Genomic DNA, 21208 nt, shown 5'->3' on the forward strand with positions numbered 1-21208 from the left:
CCTGTCCCTAAGGGGCTCACAATGTAAAAAGAAGCAAAAGAACACCAGACAGCCACCAGAAAAGACACTGCTGGGGTGCGGAGGACCAGTTACTCTCCCTCTGCACAATAAAAGAGGAACACCCACTTACCCAGCATGTAATTAACCTGTGGAACTCCTTGCCACAGGATGTGGTGATGGCATCTAGCCTAGATGCCTTTAAGAGGGGTTTGGACTAATTTCTGGAGGAAAAGTCCATCCCGGGTTACTAGCCCTGATGGGTATGTGCTACCTCCTTATTATAGATGTGGGCCACTGTGAGATACACGAGCTGTACTAGATTGTTCAAAAGTATGCCAAATGCAAACTTTTATCTTTCCATAAAAAGTTGTTTGTATCATTGAAAGCTCTGTTATTGTGTTTTTCTTTTAAGACAAAAGATGTTAATGTATGAGTTGTTTTTTCTAAACTAAAACCTCAGTATTCAGGTTAAATTGCCGTGTTAGCACTTGGCGATAAATAAGTGGGTTTTGGGTTGCAGTTTGGGCACTCGGTCTCTAAAAGGTTCGCCATCACTGCTCTATAGCAAGATGTGCTATGTGATGCAATGGTCTCAATTGCCTAACTACTCTATATACTACTATTGCCTACCTAATATACTGTAAAGTTCCACCCTGTGAAGATCCATGAAGCTTCAAAAAATGTTTTGGGATGGTCTTTCTGATATTTTCAATCTCACGGAAGACAAAGTATAAAATGTTAAATAACAACTAATACTTGGACTTGTTGAAAGCTGCTAGATCAGCTGTAGGGAAACTTAATAAAAGCAAGCAAAGGAAGGATCTATAGTTTGAGTCCATAGTTTTCTTTCCCTAATAGAACTCCTGGTTTCTCAAGGAGACAGTAAAAGTTCTTAATGAAATGAAGAATTATTCTGAAGTTCCATATATTCTCTATGTTCAATATAAATCTGCTCCCTCCCACCAAGGAAAAAACCTTTGCCAGCACTGTTCTTCATTCTTGCTTTCTCTTTACAATAGGCTGAGAAAGCAAATTGAAATGGACTGTTTTTGATTAGACAACGTTCATGGAACTTCTTATTCTCCAGTCACCTTTCCATAAAGCTCACAGCTTTGTTTTGTGTTTTATTTCTGTGTTGGATCAAAGGTCAATGAAAGAGCCTTGGACAACATTGTTCATTACTCCCTCTAGGAATTGGTACCATTTGATTTAGAGGCTGTACATGGAAATATAAGTTACGGCTGCTTTTTGCATATAATTCCATTGGCAGCAGTGGGATTGCCTTTCCAGAGTCTGAATGTTAGGTGTTTTGCCTGGAGGGGAGGGGGATCCCAAGCACCAGGGAAGTCTGTACTTCTCTCAGTTTAAACCATTTATTTGGAGAGCACAATGTGTATAGTATCACGGTATGAATCTGCGGATATTCCTGAATTCCTGGTTTAAGTAGGTCTAAATCAGGCTGATCCTCTGTAAACAAGTGTAATTGTGTGAAGGACAAATCTGCATGCAACCTTTTCTTATTGCAAACTTCCTTGCATAATGTCTAGAATCTCTCATATAATGAGTGTGTTGAAACTTTCACTCCAAGCCATCATTCAGACATCATGAACAAAATCTTGTTTGTGGATTCCTTCCTGCCTGCAAAACAGAACTTCTGTATCACTGTTTAAATACTAGTTTTGAATCCCGTATTCTAAGCAAGAAAGAAACTGCAGTTTGAAGCTCCTCAGTTCAGACATCTCAGCAAACTTCAGTTAGATTGAAGAGTTTCTAAATTGGGAATTGTATGTGCTCAGCTGTGCACATGAGCAAAGGAGGGTAAGGAGAGTATCAAACAAACCATTATTGAGTTTGACATTTGACCTTTTAAGCTCTTTCATAAAAAGAGTTGGTTTTTATATCCCGCTTTTCACTACCATAAGAAGTCTCAAAGCGGCTTTCCCTTTCCCCCCCTCCCACAACAGGCACCTTGTGAGCTAGGTGGGGCTGAAAGAGTTCAGAGAGAACTGTGAATAGCCCCAGGTCACCCAGCAGGCTTCATGTGGGGGAGTGGGAAATTGAACCTGGTTCACCAGATCAGAGTCCGCTGCTCATGTGGAGGAGCGGGGAATCAAACATGGCTCTCCAGATCGGAGTCCACTGCTCTTAACCACTACACCATGCTGGCTCTGTATTGGGCACTGTATTGAAGACTGGGAACTCATCCCTTCACTCCAAGGGCAAGATGGACCTTCTGTGATGGACAAACCTCTGTGTATGCTTGTGCCTTTGTAAGTGTGTATCAGGATAACTGGGTGTGAGGTTATGGTCTAGCAGCTCTCATTTTTTAATGCATCACATTAGCTTAGCTTCAATTGTGTCTTACCTTTAAAAAAACATCAATTTCTTTTCTTCAATTTCCAGTAACAAAATATTAGATAATTAAAATCAGTCTCTAACACTGTCTTTCAGTTGCCCTTAGCCTATAAATAGTGCATTTGTCACTACCATTTTTAGATCAGCCTATAAGAAAGCAGTACGCAAGTATGTGTGCATTTGATACTAGTGACTAGACTTCATTTCACATCTCTTAGGTCTTAAATGTTTCTCAAGGAATCACATCATCATTTGATATCTCCTCAACTTTTCTTCCCACTCGACCTCTTTTAGGAACTGATTCCACTCATACTGTGTACTGCTTGCCTCCATCCTGAACCCAAAGAGAGAGATCAGCTCCTACACATCCTGTTCAACTTGATCAAAAGGCCAGATGATGAGCAAAGGTGTGTCATCTATTGCGGGAAAAGGTGGCCTGTAACAGTTGGACCAGTGCTGTGCTGTTAACTTTTTGTCCTTTAAAATTAAAGCAACTTTTTGATGGGCTATTTTGCAGATGTGTGGATATGGCTGAACTTTTTCTGCTCCCCTTATGGGTCAGAGAACATCTTTGTGCATTGACTTTGAAGACATAACATTGCATATGGGTACTATCGTTCCTCATCTCATGGGTACTCTTGGTATATGAGAGCCTTGGGAAACCCTGTAGCCCTAGTGCAGTTGCAACGTTTCCCAACATCTGGAGAGCAGGAATGCCCTTGAGTTTACATCCTTGCTCCGTCCTCTACCCCAATTGGTCTTTAGCCTTTCTGGACCCAGAGCTCACTCAGTTGTAAGCATGCAACTTCAGAATCACATTACAGGAAGAGTGGAAGCCAATGTCATGACCTCACTGGACTCCTGGCCAGAACCATGGATAGTAGGAGTGCAGGGGTCAGGCAACAAAAGCCGAGTACCGGGATGTGTACCGTGGTGAGGAACAAGCCAAGCTCAGAGCTTTAGAAGAGTCCTTTTTATCACTGTTCTTGAGACCTTACTTGCTCCTCTCAGGACTCATGCAAAGAAAGTTAGTGGGCATGGCACCCTCGCTCTCAATGCATACGCACTAGCAGTGGGGTTATTTCCCAAGGCAGTTCTGTAAAGGCCTGCAACCAATGGAGTGTCTCGACCTCTAGCCTGAAGACCACTGCTCTGCTCCATGCTCTGTTCTCTTTTCATTGTTAATCGTGGTGAGACACCTGTTCCAAGGTGAACACTAACTATGGTTGGTCTTAAACCAGCGCTTGAAACAAGGGGATTTTAAAACATTGTAATTATGTAAATTGAGGATAATAATAATGTCAGGAAAAGTTGAAGGCAGCAGGAAAAGAGGAAGACCCAACATGAGATGGATTGACTCTATAAAGGAAGCCACGGCCCTCAGTTTGCAAGATCTGAGCTAGGCTGTTAAAGATAGGATGTTTTGGAGGACATTTATTCATAGGGTCGCCGTGAGCCTGAAGCGACTTGACAGCACTTAACACATACACAAATTAAGGTTTAAATTAATAGCCAGCCATGGCTTATTTTTCCTGATGCAGTGCTATGTTGCGGCTAGTGGGAATTTCTATGAGGTAGAGAAAGTGCCCAAAGTACACTCCTGATCTCTAGCTGTCAGGAGGTTAACAGTGCCTTAGAGTCCTAGTCACAAATTACTGTATGTTGGGAGCTGAGGTTTGGAAATACGAAAAAGCCCAGATCCGTGTCTTTGCCTAGCAGGCCAAGCATCCGGAGTCTGACCACTCCTTAGTTCATGATTGCAAAAGCAAAGTTTTCTGAGTGGGCCCTCCTGGCTTTGCAGCACAGATTTAGACCAAATGTGAAGATTCTTCAAGCAGAATTCTTAAAGCAAGATGGTGGGAACACTAAGTTGAGGGACTGCTGGTATCCTTGAGAGGTTTAGAAGAATTTTCCTACCCCTGTACATAATGGTAGGCAGTGAGAGCAGTTCTCTGTTTTACAGGTGCTATTAAAATTGCACCGTAGGCCAGCAGCTGGTTAGCAGTATCCTCTGGAAAAGGCAAAAATTCAGCCCTAACACTTCATGTTTTGTAAGGAAATCCCCAATATTGAACATGTTAGCAAAAATATTTTGTGCTTCAGACTTTACTAAAGGTATGATATGATAAAGTTTATTGTTTGTGGCCAAACGCCATCACAATCTATTATACAAAACATTAAAATAACTTTAAAATACTCTGACCCCCAAGAAGCTAGTAATTAGATATGTTAAAGACCTTGATTAAAACCAACTTTAGCTTGGATTTTCTTGGCTGCTAAAGCAAAGAGTGACACTTTGTAGGAAACATCAGGATTGGCGTCTGATAGGAGAAAAAACAGCTTCTCTGGATCTGAAAAAAGATTTAGGCCCTTTAGAAACGTTCTAAGAAATTTGGGCCTGAGCTCTGTGTAAAGAGGATACAATAAGGTGTAATGAATTAGGTCCTCTGGAGCGGCTTCACAAATACATAAGCGAGAGGCCCACTGTGTTAGGAGTAATGTCCAGCTAACAAACCCGTTGACATGATTTGAAACCAGAGGGAAGTCAAAGCTATTCTGAAGTTATGGAAGGGGATACTGACCAGGTATGAAGCTTTGACATGATCCCTTTTAAGGGGTTTAAACCATGGTGAGAATTTGGACTGGAGATTGATTGCCTGTCTGATGCAGCATCACATTTAAACACCCAATCCTGAATGTTGGTACCTGCTATGGGGACAGCCTGGGTGTCATCTGATATGGAGAAGCAATGCAGGATGTTGTTATAGCAGGCTAGTTGGCAGCATCATTTTGCACCATCAGTTTAAAACATTGCCTGCGATGTAAATTGGTGGTGTCACTGCTTTGCTTTCTCCAAGATCTTAACAGGGCTACATGAACACGGGCTGGATTGCTGTACAGGTTGTCTAGTGCTAGGTTTTTATAGTGCTTGTATATCTCCGAAGGTTTTGTATATAAAAGGTCTCTTTTTAAAGCAATTGCAGCTAATATATTTAGCCTACATATTAATAAATTTTGCAGAAGTTGGGCCATCGACTTCCTTCTTTACACCATAGTCTGTTCTTCAGAATTTGTTGATCCAGGGCCACTGCAGACACAGCACGTTTTCCCTGCACTCTGCCTGAAGCGTGGTGGAACTGGTTGGTCTAGTTGCTCGTAACTGAGAAGCTCCTGAGTGCATTGGCTGTCCGATACAAATTATTTCAGCTGAACTGTATTACCTGTCATATTTCCGAGGAGAATATATTTCTTTTTATCTCTCATGGGGATTACCTTCAAATAGGAAAAATGCCATGTGTCAGTCAGCCCTATCATGATAGACATATCATGTGTAAATCAAACATATCATGTTTCTGACCTTCAGAGAGTAAATATTAGCAGCAAGCATCTGGCTGTTACCTGAGTGGTCTTTCAGGATGCTCCATTTCCTTTTAGCCACCTTATGCAGGTCTTTGGGGAGGCAGCATGCCAGTCTTCTAAATGAATAAATGTTTGGTGATTTGTTCAAGCATTATAACAGGCTGAAGATTCTTATTTTACAGGCAAATGATTCTGACGGGCTGTGTGGCGTTTGCGCGACATGTTGGACCAACACGCGTAGAAGCAGAACTTTTACCGCAATGTTGGGAGCAGGTAATAGGATACACTGCATCTGTTGGTGGTTTTTTCTAATTTACTAACTTTCAAATAGCTTAGCAGCTGTTCTATTTCCAGTGCATTTCTTTTATGTTTAGCATATATTTCAAAAACATTGTGTTGGTATATTAAGTCTGCCTGATACTGTTCACGCCAAGTAGGGGTACCAAGGCCAACCGTTGGGCACCAGAGGTGGAGGCAGGGCAACCCATGATTAGACACCAGGGAGGGTTAAGTGTCACTACAAACAAAAGCAGAAGGAGTAGCTCAAGCTGTGGTACTCGGCAGGCCCAGAAAATTATTCCAACACAATCAAAATAGTTTTATGGGGATATTATGCAGGTGACTTGTATATAGTCTTGCAGTTCCTTTCATTCACGAAACCACTGATGGTTCTTGCTCAGCTCTTGTATGTACACTTGATAATCCCTGGTTAATGCTTAATGTGGGTTGAATTGTGTCATTGAATGGAAACTTGTGTGTGTGTGTTAAGTGCCGTCAATTCGCTTCCGACCTGTGGCGACCCTATGAATCGGTGTCCTCCAAAATGTCCTATCATTAACGGCCTTGCTCAGGTCTTACCAACTGAGAGCCGTGGCTTCCTGGATTGAGCTAGTCTGTCTTATTCTTAATGCTGTATGTATGGAGGGTGGAACATAGAATATGTAGAAGTGCAACCAAATATTGAAAGGAGTAAACTATTAATGGTTAAGTTTTCCTTCCTACAGATCAACCATAAATATCCAGAAAGACGGCTGTTAGTGGCAGAAGCTTGTGGAGCATTAGCGCCTTACCTTCCTGTAAGTGTTGTGGCTGTTTGCTATTTCTGTCAGTTTAAGTGTAAGACTTCTTTCAAGCTTCAGGTGTCTAAAATAGTCTGTATGTTCCAGAGAATCGTTTAGATTTACAGGAGGCGTGTTCTTGTCCAGAAGAGTTTGATATTTTGTTTATTTGTTCCGGACCATGCTGTATCACAAACTGCTTTTGAAGCTTCCCTTAGTTTCCCGCTCTGAAGGAAAGGGCATCTTGATCTTTGGGTGTTTCTCGCCCATTGCTAGGGGTAGGCAGGACTAAACTAACAACTTCCTGTCTCCTGGCGAGGAACACCTCCCCTTCCAGTTATTCTACAGCAAGCTAAAGAGACAGGGAAAAGCACTCACCAACAAGGAGCACAAACAATAAACTGAATGATAAACTTAGAACCAATCTATATGTATTGCTACAATATTAGGCCAATCGAATCCAGTTTGGTGTGCTTCATTCCACTCTTATAAGATGATGTTGCCATCTCCGGGTGGGCAAGATGCCCTTCTACTTCAGAGCGGAAAGGACCTTCTCGGTCCTTTCCTTCCGGTGAGTAAACAATGTACCTTTCCCGCTCTGAAGGAAGGGCATCTTGATCTTTGGGATCTCCAAGAGCAATGATATAACGGGTGTCTCCCATCTGGGCTTTGAAAATACCACACCTGCAAAGAGTCTCGCCGGCTTTTAACAAGTTGACCATTTGCCCTTCCTTGCCTTTGATATGCGTAAATATGCTGGGTAAATATGCCTGGTTCACCATGCCCAGACCCACAAATACCCTGTGAAGGACAACAATTTAATTTTGGAAGGGTGCCTGATCAGCTGAAAACTGTTCTAACTGTTTTTACTGTGGGAAGAAAGTGCTGCAATCCTGCTGCAGTGTGGGGTTATTCGCAGTATGGTTCTAATGAAACCCCACCTTCCACCCTCAAACCTAACGATTAAAGTCTAACCTATCTTAAATGACCCACCACCACATTAAATATGGCATAAAAGCCTAATCCTGCCAGTGACCTGTTCGAATCCCAAATTTCACTAGGATTGCTCCTTGTTGGTGAGTGCTTTTCCCTGTCTCTTTAGCTTGCTGTAGAATAACTGGAAGGGGAGGTGTTCCTCGCCAGGAGACAGGAAGTTGTTAGTTTAGTCCTGCCTACCGCTAGCAATGGGCGAGAAACACCCAAAGATCAAGATGCCCTTCTACTTCAGAGCGGAAAGGACCTTCTCGGTGAGTAAACAATGTACCTTTTTGACATGCCATTTGGGGAGACGGCTGTTCCAAAACTGGGCCTACAAAACTGCTTTGCAGATAATTACCCCGACTGTATACTTGCTATATCTATTGGTGGCAATCAAACAGAGAGCAGGATGGCCTCTATGGCAAAATGTTTTGCACAGAATTAACCTGACACATTTTCAGTGTATCCTAATTGCAGGCACTTGGAGGTATTAAATTATGGGCCTAAAAATGATGTTTTGATAAACATCATTAGACCATTATAGATGAGCAGTCATCATTCTTTGTTCTTAAGTGTGTTTATTGTTGCTGTGTATACTGTTAGTTTACTTGTGTTCCCACTTTCTATGCAATGCAGCAAACCTCTTCTATTTTGTTTTCAGAAAGAGATTCGTAGTTCATTGGTACTTTCTATGCTGCAGCAAATGCTGATGGAAGATAAGGCAGATCTGGTGCGAGAAGCTGTGATCAAAAGCCTTGGTATCATCATGGGCTACATTGATGATCCAGACAAATATCAACAGGTGTTGTATCTGATTGCAGTTAAGAGCCTGCAACAGTTCTTTCTTTCTTTCTTTCTTTCTTTCTTTCTTTCTTTCTTTCTTTCTTTCTTTCTTTCGGCAAAAAGCTATTACAATTTTGGACACACAGAGGGACACATAATTACAGCAAAAACATAACAATGTTGAAGGCTATTAAAAACCCAATTAAAAACAAGTTAACACTTTTACAATATACATTTAAAATAGTTCAGACGCAGCTCGGGCCTGCATTTTCTTGATTGCCAAGGTGAATTGTACCACTCTATTAGCAACATACTGATCCAAATCAGAAAGAAGGAAAATTTGTTTCTCCTCCACAGGAGAAGAGTTTATACCCTTTAGAATATCAGCAGGAAATGTATTTCTGTACTCTGTTTAGAATCATAGAGTTGGAAGGGACCACCAGGGCCATCAAGTCCAACCCCCTGCACAATGCAGGAAATTCACAACTACCGCCCCCCTCCACACCCCTAGTGACCAGAAGATGGCCAAGATGCCCTCCCTCTCATCATCTGCCTAAGGTCACAGAATCAGCATTGCTGACGGCCATCTAAACTCTTGTGGGTATACAAAGGGCAAAACAAAATATAATGTAGAAAGTCTGGGACCAAGGCTCCATGAATACACAGGTAAGCTACGGTCAATGTTTCTGTGTAACAACCTGCTAAAATGGCAGAAAGCATAGTTTGAAATCACACTAATATTAAAGCTGTTCTAAGATTGGGGAAAATAATATTGGACAGATAAGAAGCTCTGCCATGGTCCTTTTAAATCATTTGTACCAGGGAATGAATCTAGAGTGAGAGATTGTATTTCTGTCCAGCGTAGCATTAATCTTAAAGATCCAATCTCATATATTGAAACCTGGCCAGGGGGGCACCCAGAAAATCCTCCACTAGGGAATACCAGCAAGGAATATTGTTGAAGCCAGCAGGCAGCATCTGAGTGCAGTAGCACAATGCTTTGCCCTAAAAGAAGACTGATACAAAGATTCCTGTGCTTTCTCCAGAATCTGAATAGGGTGGTGTAAGTGTGAGCTTGTCGCGGTTCGGGCCGTTAAGTGCCTACACTCTTAGAAAGGATCCCTTCCTGAGAAGGGATATGTTATCTTATTCAGCGAGACAACACTAGACCGGAATCAACGGTTCCTAGAAACTTGCTATGGTTCCTAGAACATCTCTTGAACACTCCAATAAATTTATAATACTGGACAAGAGTAGAAGTATAAAAAACACATTTATTTACATTATATAATATATGCTTTTTGGTTGCAAAGCCTTAAAATATCATATAAGGCTAGACATCATTAGTCTTAAACATGTTTATGTAGCAAGTAATCATTCACACTCTATGCCTCCATAAAGGAGTATCTTAGTCAGAATATACTCATAAAGTATCCTTAGTGCAGTGCACTTTCATTCAGAATATAAGGTTACAGAAATCCTGTCAAAATATGGTTAATTCTTTGGGAAAAGATTTGGTTAGAAGCATCCTAACTTAAATCATTCAAAACATCATAATATTTCAGTACAGAAGACACACTATACCGTGCTGTGTCATCTGTAGTCCTCTAAGAATCTAAGCTCTATGAGAACATATGAAGTTATCCCATAGTAACTATATCTTCTAAGTCTTGAATCCTTTAAAGACTTCTATTAATATTCCTAACTGATCATCATTAAGATCAGGCATTGTCTATGTACATGCTATGCATATTCTTTCTAGTTTTAGACAGCAATGCTGAATATATAAATACTATGTGTTAGCTTAAAGCTGTTTAAAGTCTCGTTGGCTGTGCCAATCTGTGTATGTGCTGTACAATGTATCAGCATTGTGCATATCTCACAGAGTACAGAGAGTCTCCTTTCCCTTCAGGAACATCTCTGGTTTCTTGCTCTGAAGAGGTTCAGAAGTCCCTCTGTTAAGTAGAGGACCTTCTGATGCTATCTCAGAGGTCTAGCTATTAGCTAGCCTGTGTTCAGGATGCTCTTTAGCATTGGCAAGCCAAATAGGTTTAGTTTGTAAGAATCCATAAATCCAATGGACTCTCAGTGTTCCAATATATGGAAAGATCACTGCACTTAGGTTCCCATTCAAAGAATAGGAATTCTAAGGGTCTCTATCCTCTTCTAGGAATAGAGCAGTCTCACAAGAAGACTGTAAGTAAGATATGTTGAAATATCCAGATCTTGATACTTCAAGATACCTCAGAGAACTGCTGTCCACGCAAGGATTAGAGTCTCAATGTTTTACATCTCAGGCCTCTGAGATGGAGAAATGTTACTTCAGACAGCTGCAGTCTGCCAGCAATAACACTCTGAAGTGCTGGCTGTACTGTGGCTGTATTTATACCATTTCTAAACTCATTAAGAGTGAAGAGAGATCCTTTATCTCCTCTTTCTTATCCATCAAGAGGGATACCTTTTATTCCCTTTGTCTGATATGATGTGCAGTGCAGAAATGGCTTACTAGCAGCTGCTCAGCTCTTTATGACCATATATGGTCTTTCCTTTCAGTCCAGTTTGCTTAAAGTATAAACACTTATTTCTAAGTTACATGATCACGTTATATACATAATTTGTATACCATCCCCTTCGTTAGGACAATACGCATTAAATGAGACTACTTAGAAATCTGTAGCACAATGTTTAACTAAATAACTCATAAAACACAATTGTTTACATTGTCACTTTCTGAACATATGTTAGTAACTGACAGCCTTAGGCAGATTACAGAAGACAAGAAAGCATATTACTCATATCTTTGAGAGAACTTTAATGCCTTTAAGCTATAATAAGCACAGATTCAGCTATTAATGCACTCTTAGTACATTAAGATATCTTAAGACAAAAGTGTCCTGCTTTTGTGATTCTGACATCTGGCAGCTGAGTCAGAAAGGTGATTTTGGTCACATCTTATTGATAAATAAGGAAAGGTGTTCTGCTTTGCCCCTTCAAGGGCAAGGACTAGAGAGACTTTATTAGATAGCTCTTGATAGAGCTGACCTTGAGAGTATTCCATCAGCCTGTCAGCATTACACAGACTTTCATTATACATTACACAAACCTCTGCAGTGGCTCAGTTTGCATGATGTGTACTAGCTCTATATGGAATTAATCCTGCACATGTTCACAGAATACCATAGTTATGTCAGAGACCGTTACAGGCTCTAATTGAGGGTAATCCAAGTTCAGCCTGTAGCTGCTGGTATACTCTACCTTAACAAAAAAAATTCAGAATTCATTGTATTAGTGCTTGTGACAGTTCTGTGAGACAGATGAATCAGTTCTGAAAATTCTTTGCCAGTTTAGCACCAAGAAAGCAATAAGACTGGGGGGGGGGGATATTCTGTAAAATGGCTAACTACTGTTGTTTGTTCTGCGCTGGTGGCTAGTGATCTGATTATTTTTACCTAACGTCTTGGGAACCTAGGATGCTTTTCCAGATATTCAGTGGATTGTGATTTTTTTTTTTTTGTAATATATACCCAGTATTCATATCCACCTGGCAGAGAAATATACAGCCTGCCCAAAAGGTGTGCTTTTGTTGTAGTCTTTATGGACTTAAAGGTGACATTTGACTCTTACCAGAGAGCCTCTTCCATCGGTCGCAGACTTTTGCATTCAGTATTCATCATGTTTTGAACACATTTGAAATGGGTCTTCTGTCCTTTTTTTATCCTGAAGTCTTAAAGCAGGTGAAGCTCAAAATCTAAAGAATAAAATTTCCTAGATTCTTTTACTTTTCTCATTCCGATGAGTGCACTCCCTATCACAGAGAACAGGGTGGACAAAAATTGGATTTTTAAAAATTAAGTCAGATTTTTTAAATAAAATGCTTTTTGAGGAAAAAAATCTAGAGTTCTATTTAAGGTACATTATAGTCCAAAGGTTGTTCATCATTAAATTTGGGTTTGGTTTTAATTATGTGGCATGAGGCTACTTGCATTATTTAATTTCACAATATCATGCTCTTGCAGAGGTTTCTGTAAGATTATTTTGGGCAGTTTTTGTATCTAGAAGATATTATCAGATGCCTGGTTTTGCAATTCTCAAAACTGTGAATTTTGTCTGCAGAGATAAGGTGCCTCTTCATATTACAAAACAAACATACAAAGTTGAGGAAAAGACCTTAATCCCATTGTTCCTTTGCAAATCTATGTATACAGAATCAACCCCTTAAGTTTCAAGAAGTTCAATGAATAGAAGAATGTTTGGAGTGGAATAGATCAGCACAAGGGGTGAAGAGGAAGGGGCAAGCAGTAAAAATGGAAGGGAAACCTTTTGAGCAGAACTCTCCACAAGTCTTGGGATTTTTGTGGGTACAGCCTGAGGTTTACCATATTATTCTCTCCCTGGAGGAGAAAATCTATAATGGCAGCCAGCCATAAAAGACATCCAGTTTGGTAATATTTTAATGAAATTCCTCTACTTATGGGTAAGGCAGGCATGCGTGCAAAATGCAAACACTGCGACAAATAAATGCAAGACCTAGTGGCCAGAATGAAACTGGAGATGGTTCACTTCACAATAATAGTTATCTAGCGATATATTTCTCATAGTATAACCAAATCAGTAATGTTTTGATATAACTGTAAAACTAATCTGAAAAGTTATTCTAAAAATGAAACCTTCATCTGGTTGCTAATATTAAGATTATACCTGCAAGAATGAGTCTTTATGTAGAAATGTAGTCTTACTGACTAGTGATTTAAAGCAAACTACCCTGACAGAAATATTTCAGGTTTTTTAGATGTAAAAATGTGGTTTGTAGTCATGTGGGGCCCTGACCTGGATGGTCCAGGCTAGCCTGATCTTGTCAGATCTCAGAAGCTAAGCAGGGTCAGCCCTAGTTAGTATTTGGATGGGAGACCACCAAAGAATACCAGGGTTGCTGTGCAGAGGAAGGCACTGAAAACCACCTCTGTTAGTCTCTTGCCTTGAAAACCCCATAAGGGGTCGCCATAAGTCGGTTGCGACTTGACGGCACTTTACACACACAGTCATGTGGGCTTTTTTCCAGCCCTGTATCTTTTTTTCCAATAGAAAACTCCCCCTCTGCTCATTAGCCTCCTTGATCACATGAAGGCCATAGCAGGTTCTCTGATCCTTGTGGCTGCTAATCCTCCCCTGTCCAGTTATCCCATAATCTAAAACCATCCTCCTTGCCCAACATCCTTTTCCAAGGTGAACTGAAGAAGAGATATGATACCCCTCATACTACTTGTCAAGCCCATGAAATTGTCAGAATGAATGAGCTTTTGAGCAATTAAGTGTTTAAGGGTAACTGTTTGGAAACTCCCTGCCAGCAAACACATTGTATTTTTGCTTATTGGGGGAATCGCTAGTATACTTAAGCCAAGTAACTGAATGTTGCCAAATGAGGCTGTTCTGTGTTACCAGGGTTTTGAACTACTACTCTCAGCTTTGGGTGATCCCTCCGAACGTGTAGTTAGTGCAACTCATCAGGTGTTCTTGCCTGCCTATGCTGCCTGGACTACTGAACTGGAAAATTTGCAGTCCCATCTTATACCTATATTGCTTAGTAAAATTGAAAAACTACTCAGGGTAAGTATTGACACAGTCTTTCAGACTTTTGACAGTACATCTGAGACGCGCATGCATGTTGTAATTCATATAGACAGTCTGATTTTTGGGTGTGTTGACTACTTACTGGTACTGTTAGAGATTCTTACACGCAGCACTGTCTTTTGCAGGGTGTTTTGTTTGTTGCCGTTCAGTAATCTATATGCCTTACAAGAATAAGCCAACAACTGCATTTTCTGCCTTTACATAAACGTGCCTAGCTAAGAACCTAAAATATCTTTAGTTTATGATGACTTGAGAGAATACATTTGAAAGCTTCTAAATTAACTGGAGCTTGATCATTCAGTTTCTCTTGGACGTGTTGTACACTGGAATTTATGATAAATTTATTTCGTAAATGTTGGTGACCTGTACTCCACAGTAACCAGTCACTGCAGAGATCAGAAACCAATTCTAGATTTCAGAGGAAGGGGTTGCATACCATCATAGATATAGTAATAACAATGGATGTCATCCAGACAGAGTTAAGCACTTTCAAGACTCATCGAGAAAGATAAGCTTACATGTTTGCATTTTCTGATTTAGTAATAAATGAGAATTAAAATTGCTTAATTTCATCTGGACTGTGCCCAGTGTTTTATAACATCTAATCTTTCATGGAAAGGTTTTTTTAGAAAGGAGTAAAAAATGGATTGATGATTTTCTGATCAGTGGTTGAGTTAGCATAGGGGGTTGCTTCTCCAAAATCTCAATGTCAAACCTGTTTTGTTTTTAGTTTCATCTCTCTCTGCATGGTTTCCTTTCCAATAGATTATGGGAGATGAAAAGGCTCTGGTGGTAGCAAAAGAGCAAAGCTTGAGCTTGTCCTGCTTTGTGTTTCAGGAAGGAGAGCACGGGCTGGATGAACACAAGCTCCATATGTACCTTTCTGCATTGCAGTCTTTGATTCCTTCACTTTTTGCTCTGGTGCTACAGAATGCGCCTTTCACCAGCAAAGCAAAGCTTCAGGGTGAAGTCCCACAGATCGAAGGTACACACTTCTTCTTTTTCCCCCCCAGGGATTCTTTATTTAGAAATTGGGTACAGGTATTTTTCTATGAATAAATGTAAAATTACATTACTACAGGCAGTCTTCTAGATAGGCTAGAGTTACCTGGTGGGGGAAACTGCTGTCAAGTCACAGCTGACTTATGGCGACCCCGTAGGGTTTTCAAGGCAAGAGACAGTGGTCAGGGAGAAGTTTTTCTCCCTCTCCCATAATACTAGAACATGGGGTCATCTGCTAAAGCTGGAGAGCGAGAGATTCAAAACAGATAAAAGGAAATATTTTTTCACACAACGCATAGTTAAATTGTGGAACTCCCTGCCCCAGGATGTGGTCATGGCTGCCAGCTTGGAGGGTTTTAAGAGGGGAGTGGACATATTCATGGAGGAGAGGGGTATTCATGGTTATTAGTTAGAATGGATACTGGTCATGCTGCATACCTATTCTCTCTAGTATCGGAGGAGCATGCCTATTATTTTGGGTGTGGTGGAACACAGGCAGGATGGTGCTGCTGCAGTCGTCTTGTTTGTGGCTTCCTAAAGGCACCTGGTTGGCCACTGTGTGAACAGTCTGCTGGACTTGATGGGCCTTGGTCTGATCCAGCAGGGCCTTTCTTATGTTCTTAAGAGACGTTAGGAAGCGGTTTGCCATTTTCTGCCTCCTCGTGGGCTGAGAGAGTTCAGAGAGAACTGTGACTAGCCCAAGGTCTCCCAGCAGACTTCATGTGGAGGAGTGGGGAATCGAACCAACCCAGTTCACCAGATTAGGCCAGATAAGTTTTGCTTTAAATCTCTCAGGCTAAATCGGCTTAAATCAAACAAACAAACACTTTATTATGGCCTTGCCAGAAAAATACATATGGTTAGTTCAACTGGCAAATATACTCATATATGTACTATATTCTGTTACAACATAATCCTTCTTTCTGGGAACTCAGTCCTAAATGGTCTGAATACATAATTACATAACCGATGGACGCCCTTTTGAGGTTAATCCTTACACTCTTTAGGAATACTCTTAGATTGACGAATTTTAATTGCTACTGCACAGAACTTGGCAGTGGAGGATGTAACCTGCTTGTTTTCCCCCAATAACAACATCTGCAATAAATCTGCTTGCGGTACCCCCTGTGACACCTTTTATTAGGGGAAAAATGAGTGGGACACGAGCCTCATTATACCAGGGACAACCAAATAAAACATGTGCCACTGATTCCAGCTCCCCTGACCCACAGGGGCAGAGTCTCTCTGATATTGGAATCTTCTTAAAACGGCCCTCCAACATAGCCGAAGGGAGAGCCTGGACGTGTGCTAAAGTAAATGCTCTCCTCTGGCTTCCTCCTTCCAACTGAAACAGATAGGATGCTGGGGCCACTTTGTACCTGTTATTCTGTTGATATGAAGGCTGGACACCTCCCCACATCCTCCTGTCCTTCTATGTCCCAGATCCTCTGTTTAATTAGACTCTTAGCCTGTTTGTATCCCATCTGAGACACGACCTGTGGGTCCAGTCCTATTCTAACCAGCTTCCTAAGAGGCTTAAATCCTCTTGTCCTGTACCTTTGATTAAATCAATTTTGGGTAGTGCTGTTCTAGTAGTATTTTTCTAGGTACTTCATTAGGTGAAAGCCTTTATAGATGTCAGTATTGACAGTTTTCTTAATAGCTGATGGGTCACTGAAAAATTGGTATTTTTTAACCTTGGGCTGTGGTTGTTGTCTCCTTCCAGTGACCAGGTTCCCAAGGCCTGTCTCACCTCTTCAGGATGTGGCCACTATAATTGGAAGCCGTGAACAGCTGGCAGTTCTGTTGCAGCTCTATGATTACCAGCTAGAGCACGAGGGTACCACAGGCTGGGATACCTTACTGTGGGTTGTTAATCAGCTGTGAGTTCTTCTTGTTTGCCCCACTTAATTCCTCTGAATAATTACACAGAGTAAGGAAGCTTTTTCTCTCTCACTCTGATACCTTCCTTTGCAAAAACAATAATACTTGGTGCTATTTTTTTTTTTACAGTCAAAACTGACCACATAGCTTACTTCACAATGCGGCTTTGGATGGTGATTGAGAGTAGCCCAGTATTGTTACCTTTGAGAATATTGAGTGTAATCTTTAACTGTGAATAGAGCATCTCAGTCTCCCATAACCTGTGTTATTGTAATTTGTTATCTCCAAAAGCATGAACAGCAATCATTTTGCTTTCCCTCCCCCCCTTGCTGCCAAGTCGCATGTGAATCATGGCAACCCCTGATGGGGTTTTCAAGAAAAGAGACATTTGTCCTTGCCTGCCTCCACGTCACTACCCTGGTATTCCTTGAAGGTCTCCCATCCTAATACTTGCCAGGGTTGACCCTGCTTAGCTTCTGAGATTGACGAGATCAAGCTAGCCTGGAGCTATCCAGGTCAAGGCAGGTTTTTTTGTTCGTTTTTTGTGCCATCAAGTCACAGCTGACTTAGGCGACCCAATAGGATTTTCAAGGCAAGAGACAGTTCAGAGGTGGTTTGCCATTGCCTGTCTCTACATCACGACCTTGGTATTCCTTGGAGGTCTCCCATCTTAATACTTGCCAGGGCCGAACCTGTTTAACTTCTGAGATCTGATGAGATCAGGCTAGCCTGGAGCTATCCAAGTCAGGGCTGTTTTATATTAGCACTATTAAATATATTGAGCCAGAAGACCTAAATTAATGGGTTTTTCATGAAAGATGTGTGAATGTTTAGATACAGTACTTGAAAACCTACCAAAGCAGTGATTAAAAATAAATAAATCTGGTGCTACTTGTTTCTTTTAGGTTGCCGCAGCTTATAGAAATAGTTGGCAAAATTAATGTGGCCTCAACAGCCTGCGTACATGAATTCTCAAGGTTCTTCTGGCGGCTCTGCAGAACATTTGGAAAAATCTTCACAAATACAAAGGTAAGTGCATCCATGTCTGGACCAGATTACAAAATGGAGGAATGCTTTATTAGACACTCTATTAATATAGGCAAATAAATAGAGTGCTAAGATTTTTTTTTAAAGCACTCAACCATAGGATTGTAATTGGGAAGGGATCTTTGCTGTAGCAGGATTTTTCTGTTTATATGGAAATGGGGTGAATCTTACCCTTTAGGATAAGTAACAGTCAAGAATGTCCCCCAATCAGTTTTTAACTTTTTAAATTTACATAAATGCTTGGAAAACTCTGTAGATTTAGTTAGGCAATTTATTTAAATTTTAATCCTGCCCAGTCTTGCACACTTGGGGCAAATAATCAGAACTGACTCAGCCACATCAAGTAGGGTAACACCGTGACTTCAAGCAGCAAACATGGACAAATTTTGGCACAATAGCCCATCTCCAGCCTGTCCATGTGAACAGGGCAACAGCAGCTTTCCTTCTGCCATCACTAAGACTGGCACACCAGTCAAGTATCTGTCAGTTGACCAGTGAATTGCTGGTCATTTGACTGGTCAGATATTCTGTAAATGCATTGCGTAGGTGAACAGCTTATCTTTTAAAACTGGGGTGGGGAACATCAGGCCTGGGGGCCGTTTAAGGCCCCCGAAATCATTTGGTCTGGCCCTTCGTGGGTCCTGGCAGATCTCTAGCTCAGAAGGATCTAAGACTGGTGATCCGCCCCCTCCCGCGGACAGGAATAGTCTCTCTTCAAGGCAGATGTGAGTTTGTTTTGCCAAGAAAAGGAACCTTTCCCCCCCTTGAAGAAGAGTCATTAGCTATGGAGCTGCTAGGACCGCCCAAGAAACTATGTTAACCCTTTCCCATCTGGGCCATGGAAAAATGTATTCCCTCTGTACTACAAGAGGGCTGGGGGCGGAAGTGGTGACAATGGAGGGGCTAAAGGGGGCAGGGCCAGAATGCACAGTTGGGGGCGAGTTCTTAGCCAGTTTGTCCTCATTTCACCTCTGTAGGCAGAGGTAGCAGGAGCTAGCTGTAGAATCCAGCCCTGACCATGCAGAGCAGGAGTAACTCTGGAATGAGGCTGGACAGCTACACCCGGCTGGTGCAACAGACCATCCTGTGTCACCAGGTGGCAAGTGTGCCACTGCTTGGATGCCTGCCTGCTTGCCCATGCGGTGGGGGGGGGGGTCATCTGGGGCAGCTGCCTGCTTGGGGCCTGATCGGCTTGAAGAAGAATTAGTTTTCTGTCTACGTAGCACAATTGCAGTTTTTTAATTGCTGCTGTTAGCTTATTTCATTTTTTTATTGTTATTCTAGACTGACCCTAGCTGTCCTGGATAAAATCCAGACAAAATGGTTTAAGAAACCATTCACTTCCATAACATTGTTAAAATTTATGTTAATTCATTACACATTTTTAAAAGTGAACATAAGTGCTTCATAATAGCTCCTTAATGTTTGAAAATATTTGGCAATACTGGACTGGTCAATTGACCAGATTTCTTTTCCACCCACACAAATTGTCATCCCCCTAGCCACTGTGCTTTTATTGGCAAATTGTAAGGGTTGACAGGCATGTGGATCATCACATCTGCCACACGTGGTCGTGGCAGAATTCAGAATTCCTATCATCAAGCCAGTGGCCAGACAGTGGAGTTGCTCTTTCTTCCTGGATTGCACCAACTTGCAAAAGATTGTTCCATTAAGAACGACAAGCCTATTTAAGGAAGCTGCTCATTACCACTTTCTCATTTACCATTGGTGGGGTGGTAGCCAATGAGAGGTGATAGTTTGGGAGCCAGCCCTGCAGACAATGCAGATTGTGTAGTTAAAATCCAACAAATGCAGCTGTACAAATATACTGGAAAATCACCTTCTTCCACAGAAGCAGTTTAATTCATGCCGCCATCGTTACAACTAAACATCAGAAAAAACTGTTCTCTGGTTCTTCCAAAGTATATATGTGATCTGTTGGCAGATTTCTAAGGAAAGGTTCCTGGGGCGGATTTATTTATTTATTTACTTCATTGACACCCTGACTTTGTGCCCAGACAGGACCCAGAGTGACTCCCATTGTTCTCTCCTCCATTTTACCCTCACAGCAATACTGTGAGGTGGGCTAGGTTGACTGTGACTGGCCCAAGTGGGAATTTGTACCTGGCTCTCCCAGTCCTAGTTCCGCACTCTAACCACTGTACCACACCGGCTGCCATAAAGGTGCTGCTGTATACGCTCCTGCTACCTGAACCTAGCACTTGGGTGGTGGTGACATGCTTGCCTCAGATGATCCTGTTGAAAACTGGGACTGTTTCCAGTCCCAGTCAGCAGGGGCTTCAACTTTGCTTCTGCATTCATTTAAAATCATTTATAAGTCTGGCTTTCTTCCCCATAACTTAGGCCCAAGGTTGAGTATAAAATTGTACAGAAACATATCTAAAAGCAACAGAATTAAAACAAGCACCACCAGTAATATTGTCGAAGGCTTTCACGGTCAGAGTTCATTGGTTCTTGTAGGTTATCCGGGCTGTGTAACCGTGGTCTTGGAATTTTCTTTCCTGACGTTTCGCCAGCAACGTTTGTTGCTGGCGAAACGTCAGGAAAGAAAATTCCAAGACCACGGTTACACAGCCCGGATAACCTACAAGAACCAACCACCAGTAATCTTTAAGAGAACCTGCCAACAGTGTCCGTGGTAATGTAAAAAATATTATGATGTACCTATCAGAAAGTACATGCCATGTTGACAGTGGGATGGACCCTACCACTCCACTGAGCAGTGTGAGTTTGTTTAAATAGTTATACCCTGCCTTTCCTGTTGGCTCCAGTTTACAGACTTCCTCCAACTGAAGTGGCCACTTAAGCTAGAGGAAGACCGTTTGAAGGATGGTTAGATCCACTCCAGTGCTTGCAGACTTTTAGGAATGCATATAAACATTTCCTTTAGGCTTAATAATACTATCACTGTGCATTTTTTGGCTTCGTTGGCACAAATAAAACGGTATCTTTAAGAGATGTTTAGACATCACAAGTTTCTTTCCAAGGTACATCAATTTCTACGGACACTTTTTATAGTAAAGGTCAGAAATTGCTCCTCTCCCCCCAGCAAAGCACATTACATTTTTCTTTGTTTCCCTTCCATTTTTAAT

General features: G+C 41.5%; 1 protein-coding gene across 1 annotated transcript in view; it reads left to right on the plus strand.

Moving 5' to 3' along the window:
- The window catches only part of RELCH (RAB11 binding and LisH domain, coiled-coil and HEAT repeat containing), a 105434-nt gene that overhangs the window by 49899 nt on the left and 34327 nt on the right, over positions 1–21208 (plus strand). The window contains exons 11-18 of the mRNA XM_056854988.1: positions 2650–2762; positions 5898–5988; positions 6720–6791; positions 8413–8553; positions 13974–14138; positions 15000–15147; positions 16891–17047; positions 17954–18077. Coding sequence (XP_056710966.1) covers positions 2650–2762; positions 5898–5988; positions 6720–6791; positions 8413–8553; positions 13974–14138; positions 15000–15147; positions 16891–17047; positions 17954–18077 — 1011 coding nt within the window. The remainder of the gene's footprint in view (positions 1–2649; positions 2763–5897; positions 5989–6719; positions 6792–8412; positions 8554–13973; positions 14139–14999; positions 15148–16890; positions 17048–17953; positions 18078–21208) is intronic.

The sequence above is a fragment of the Euleptes europaea genome, chromosome 8, assembly GCF_029931775.1.
Source record: "Euleptes europaea isolate rEulEur1 chromosome 8, rEulEur1.hap1, whole genome shotgun sequence".
Lineage (NCBI taxonomy): Eukaryota > Metazoa > Chordata > Lepidosauria > Squamata > Sphaerodactylidae > Euleptes > Euleptes europaea.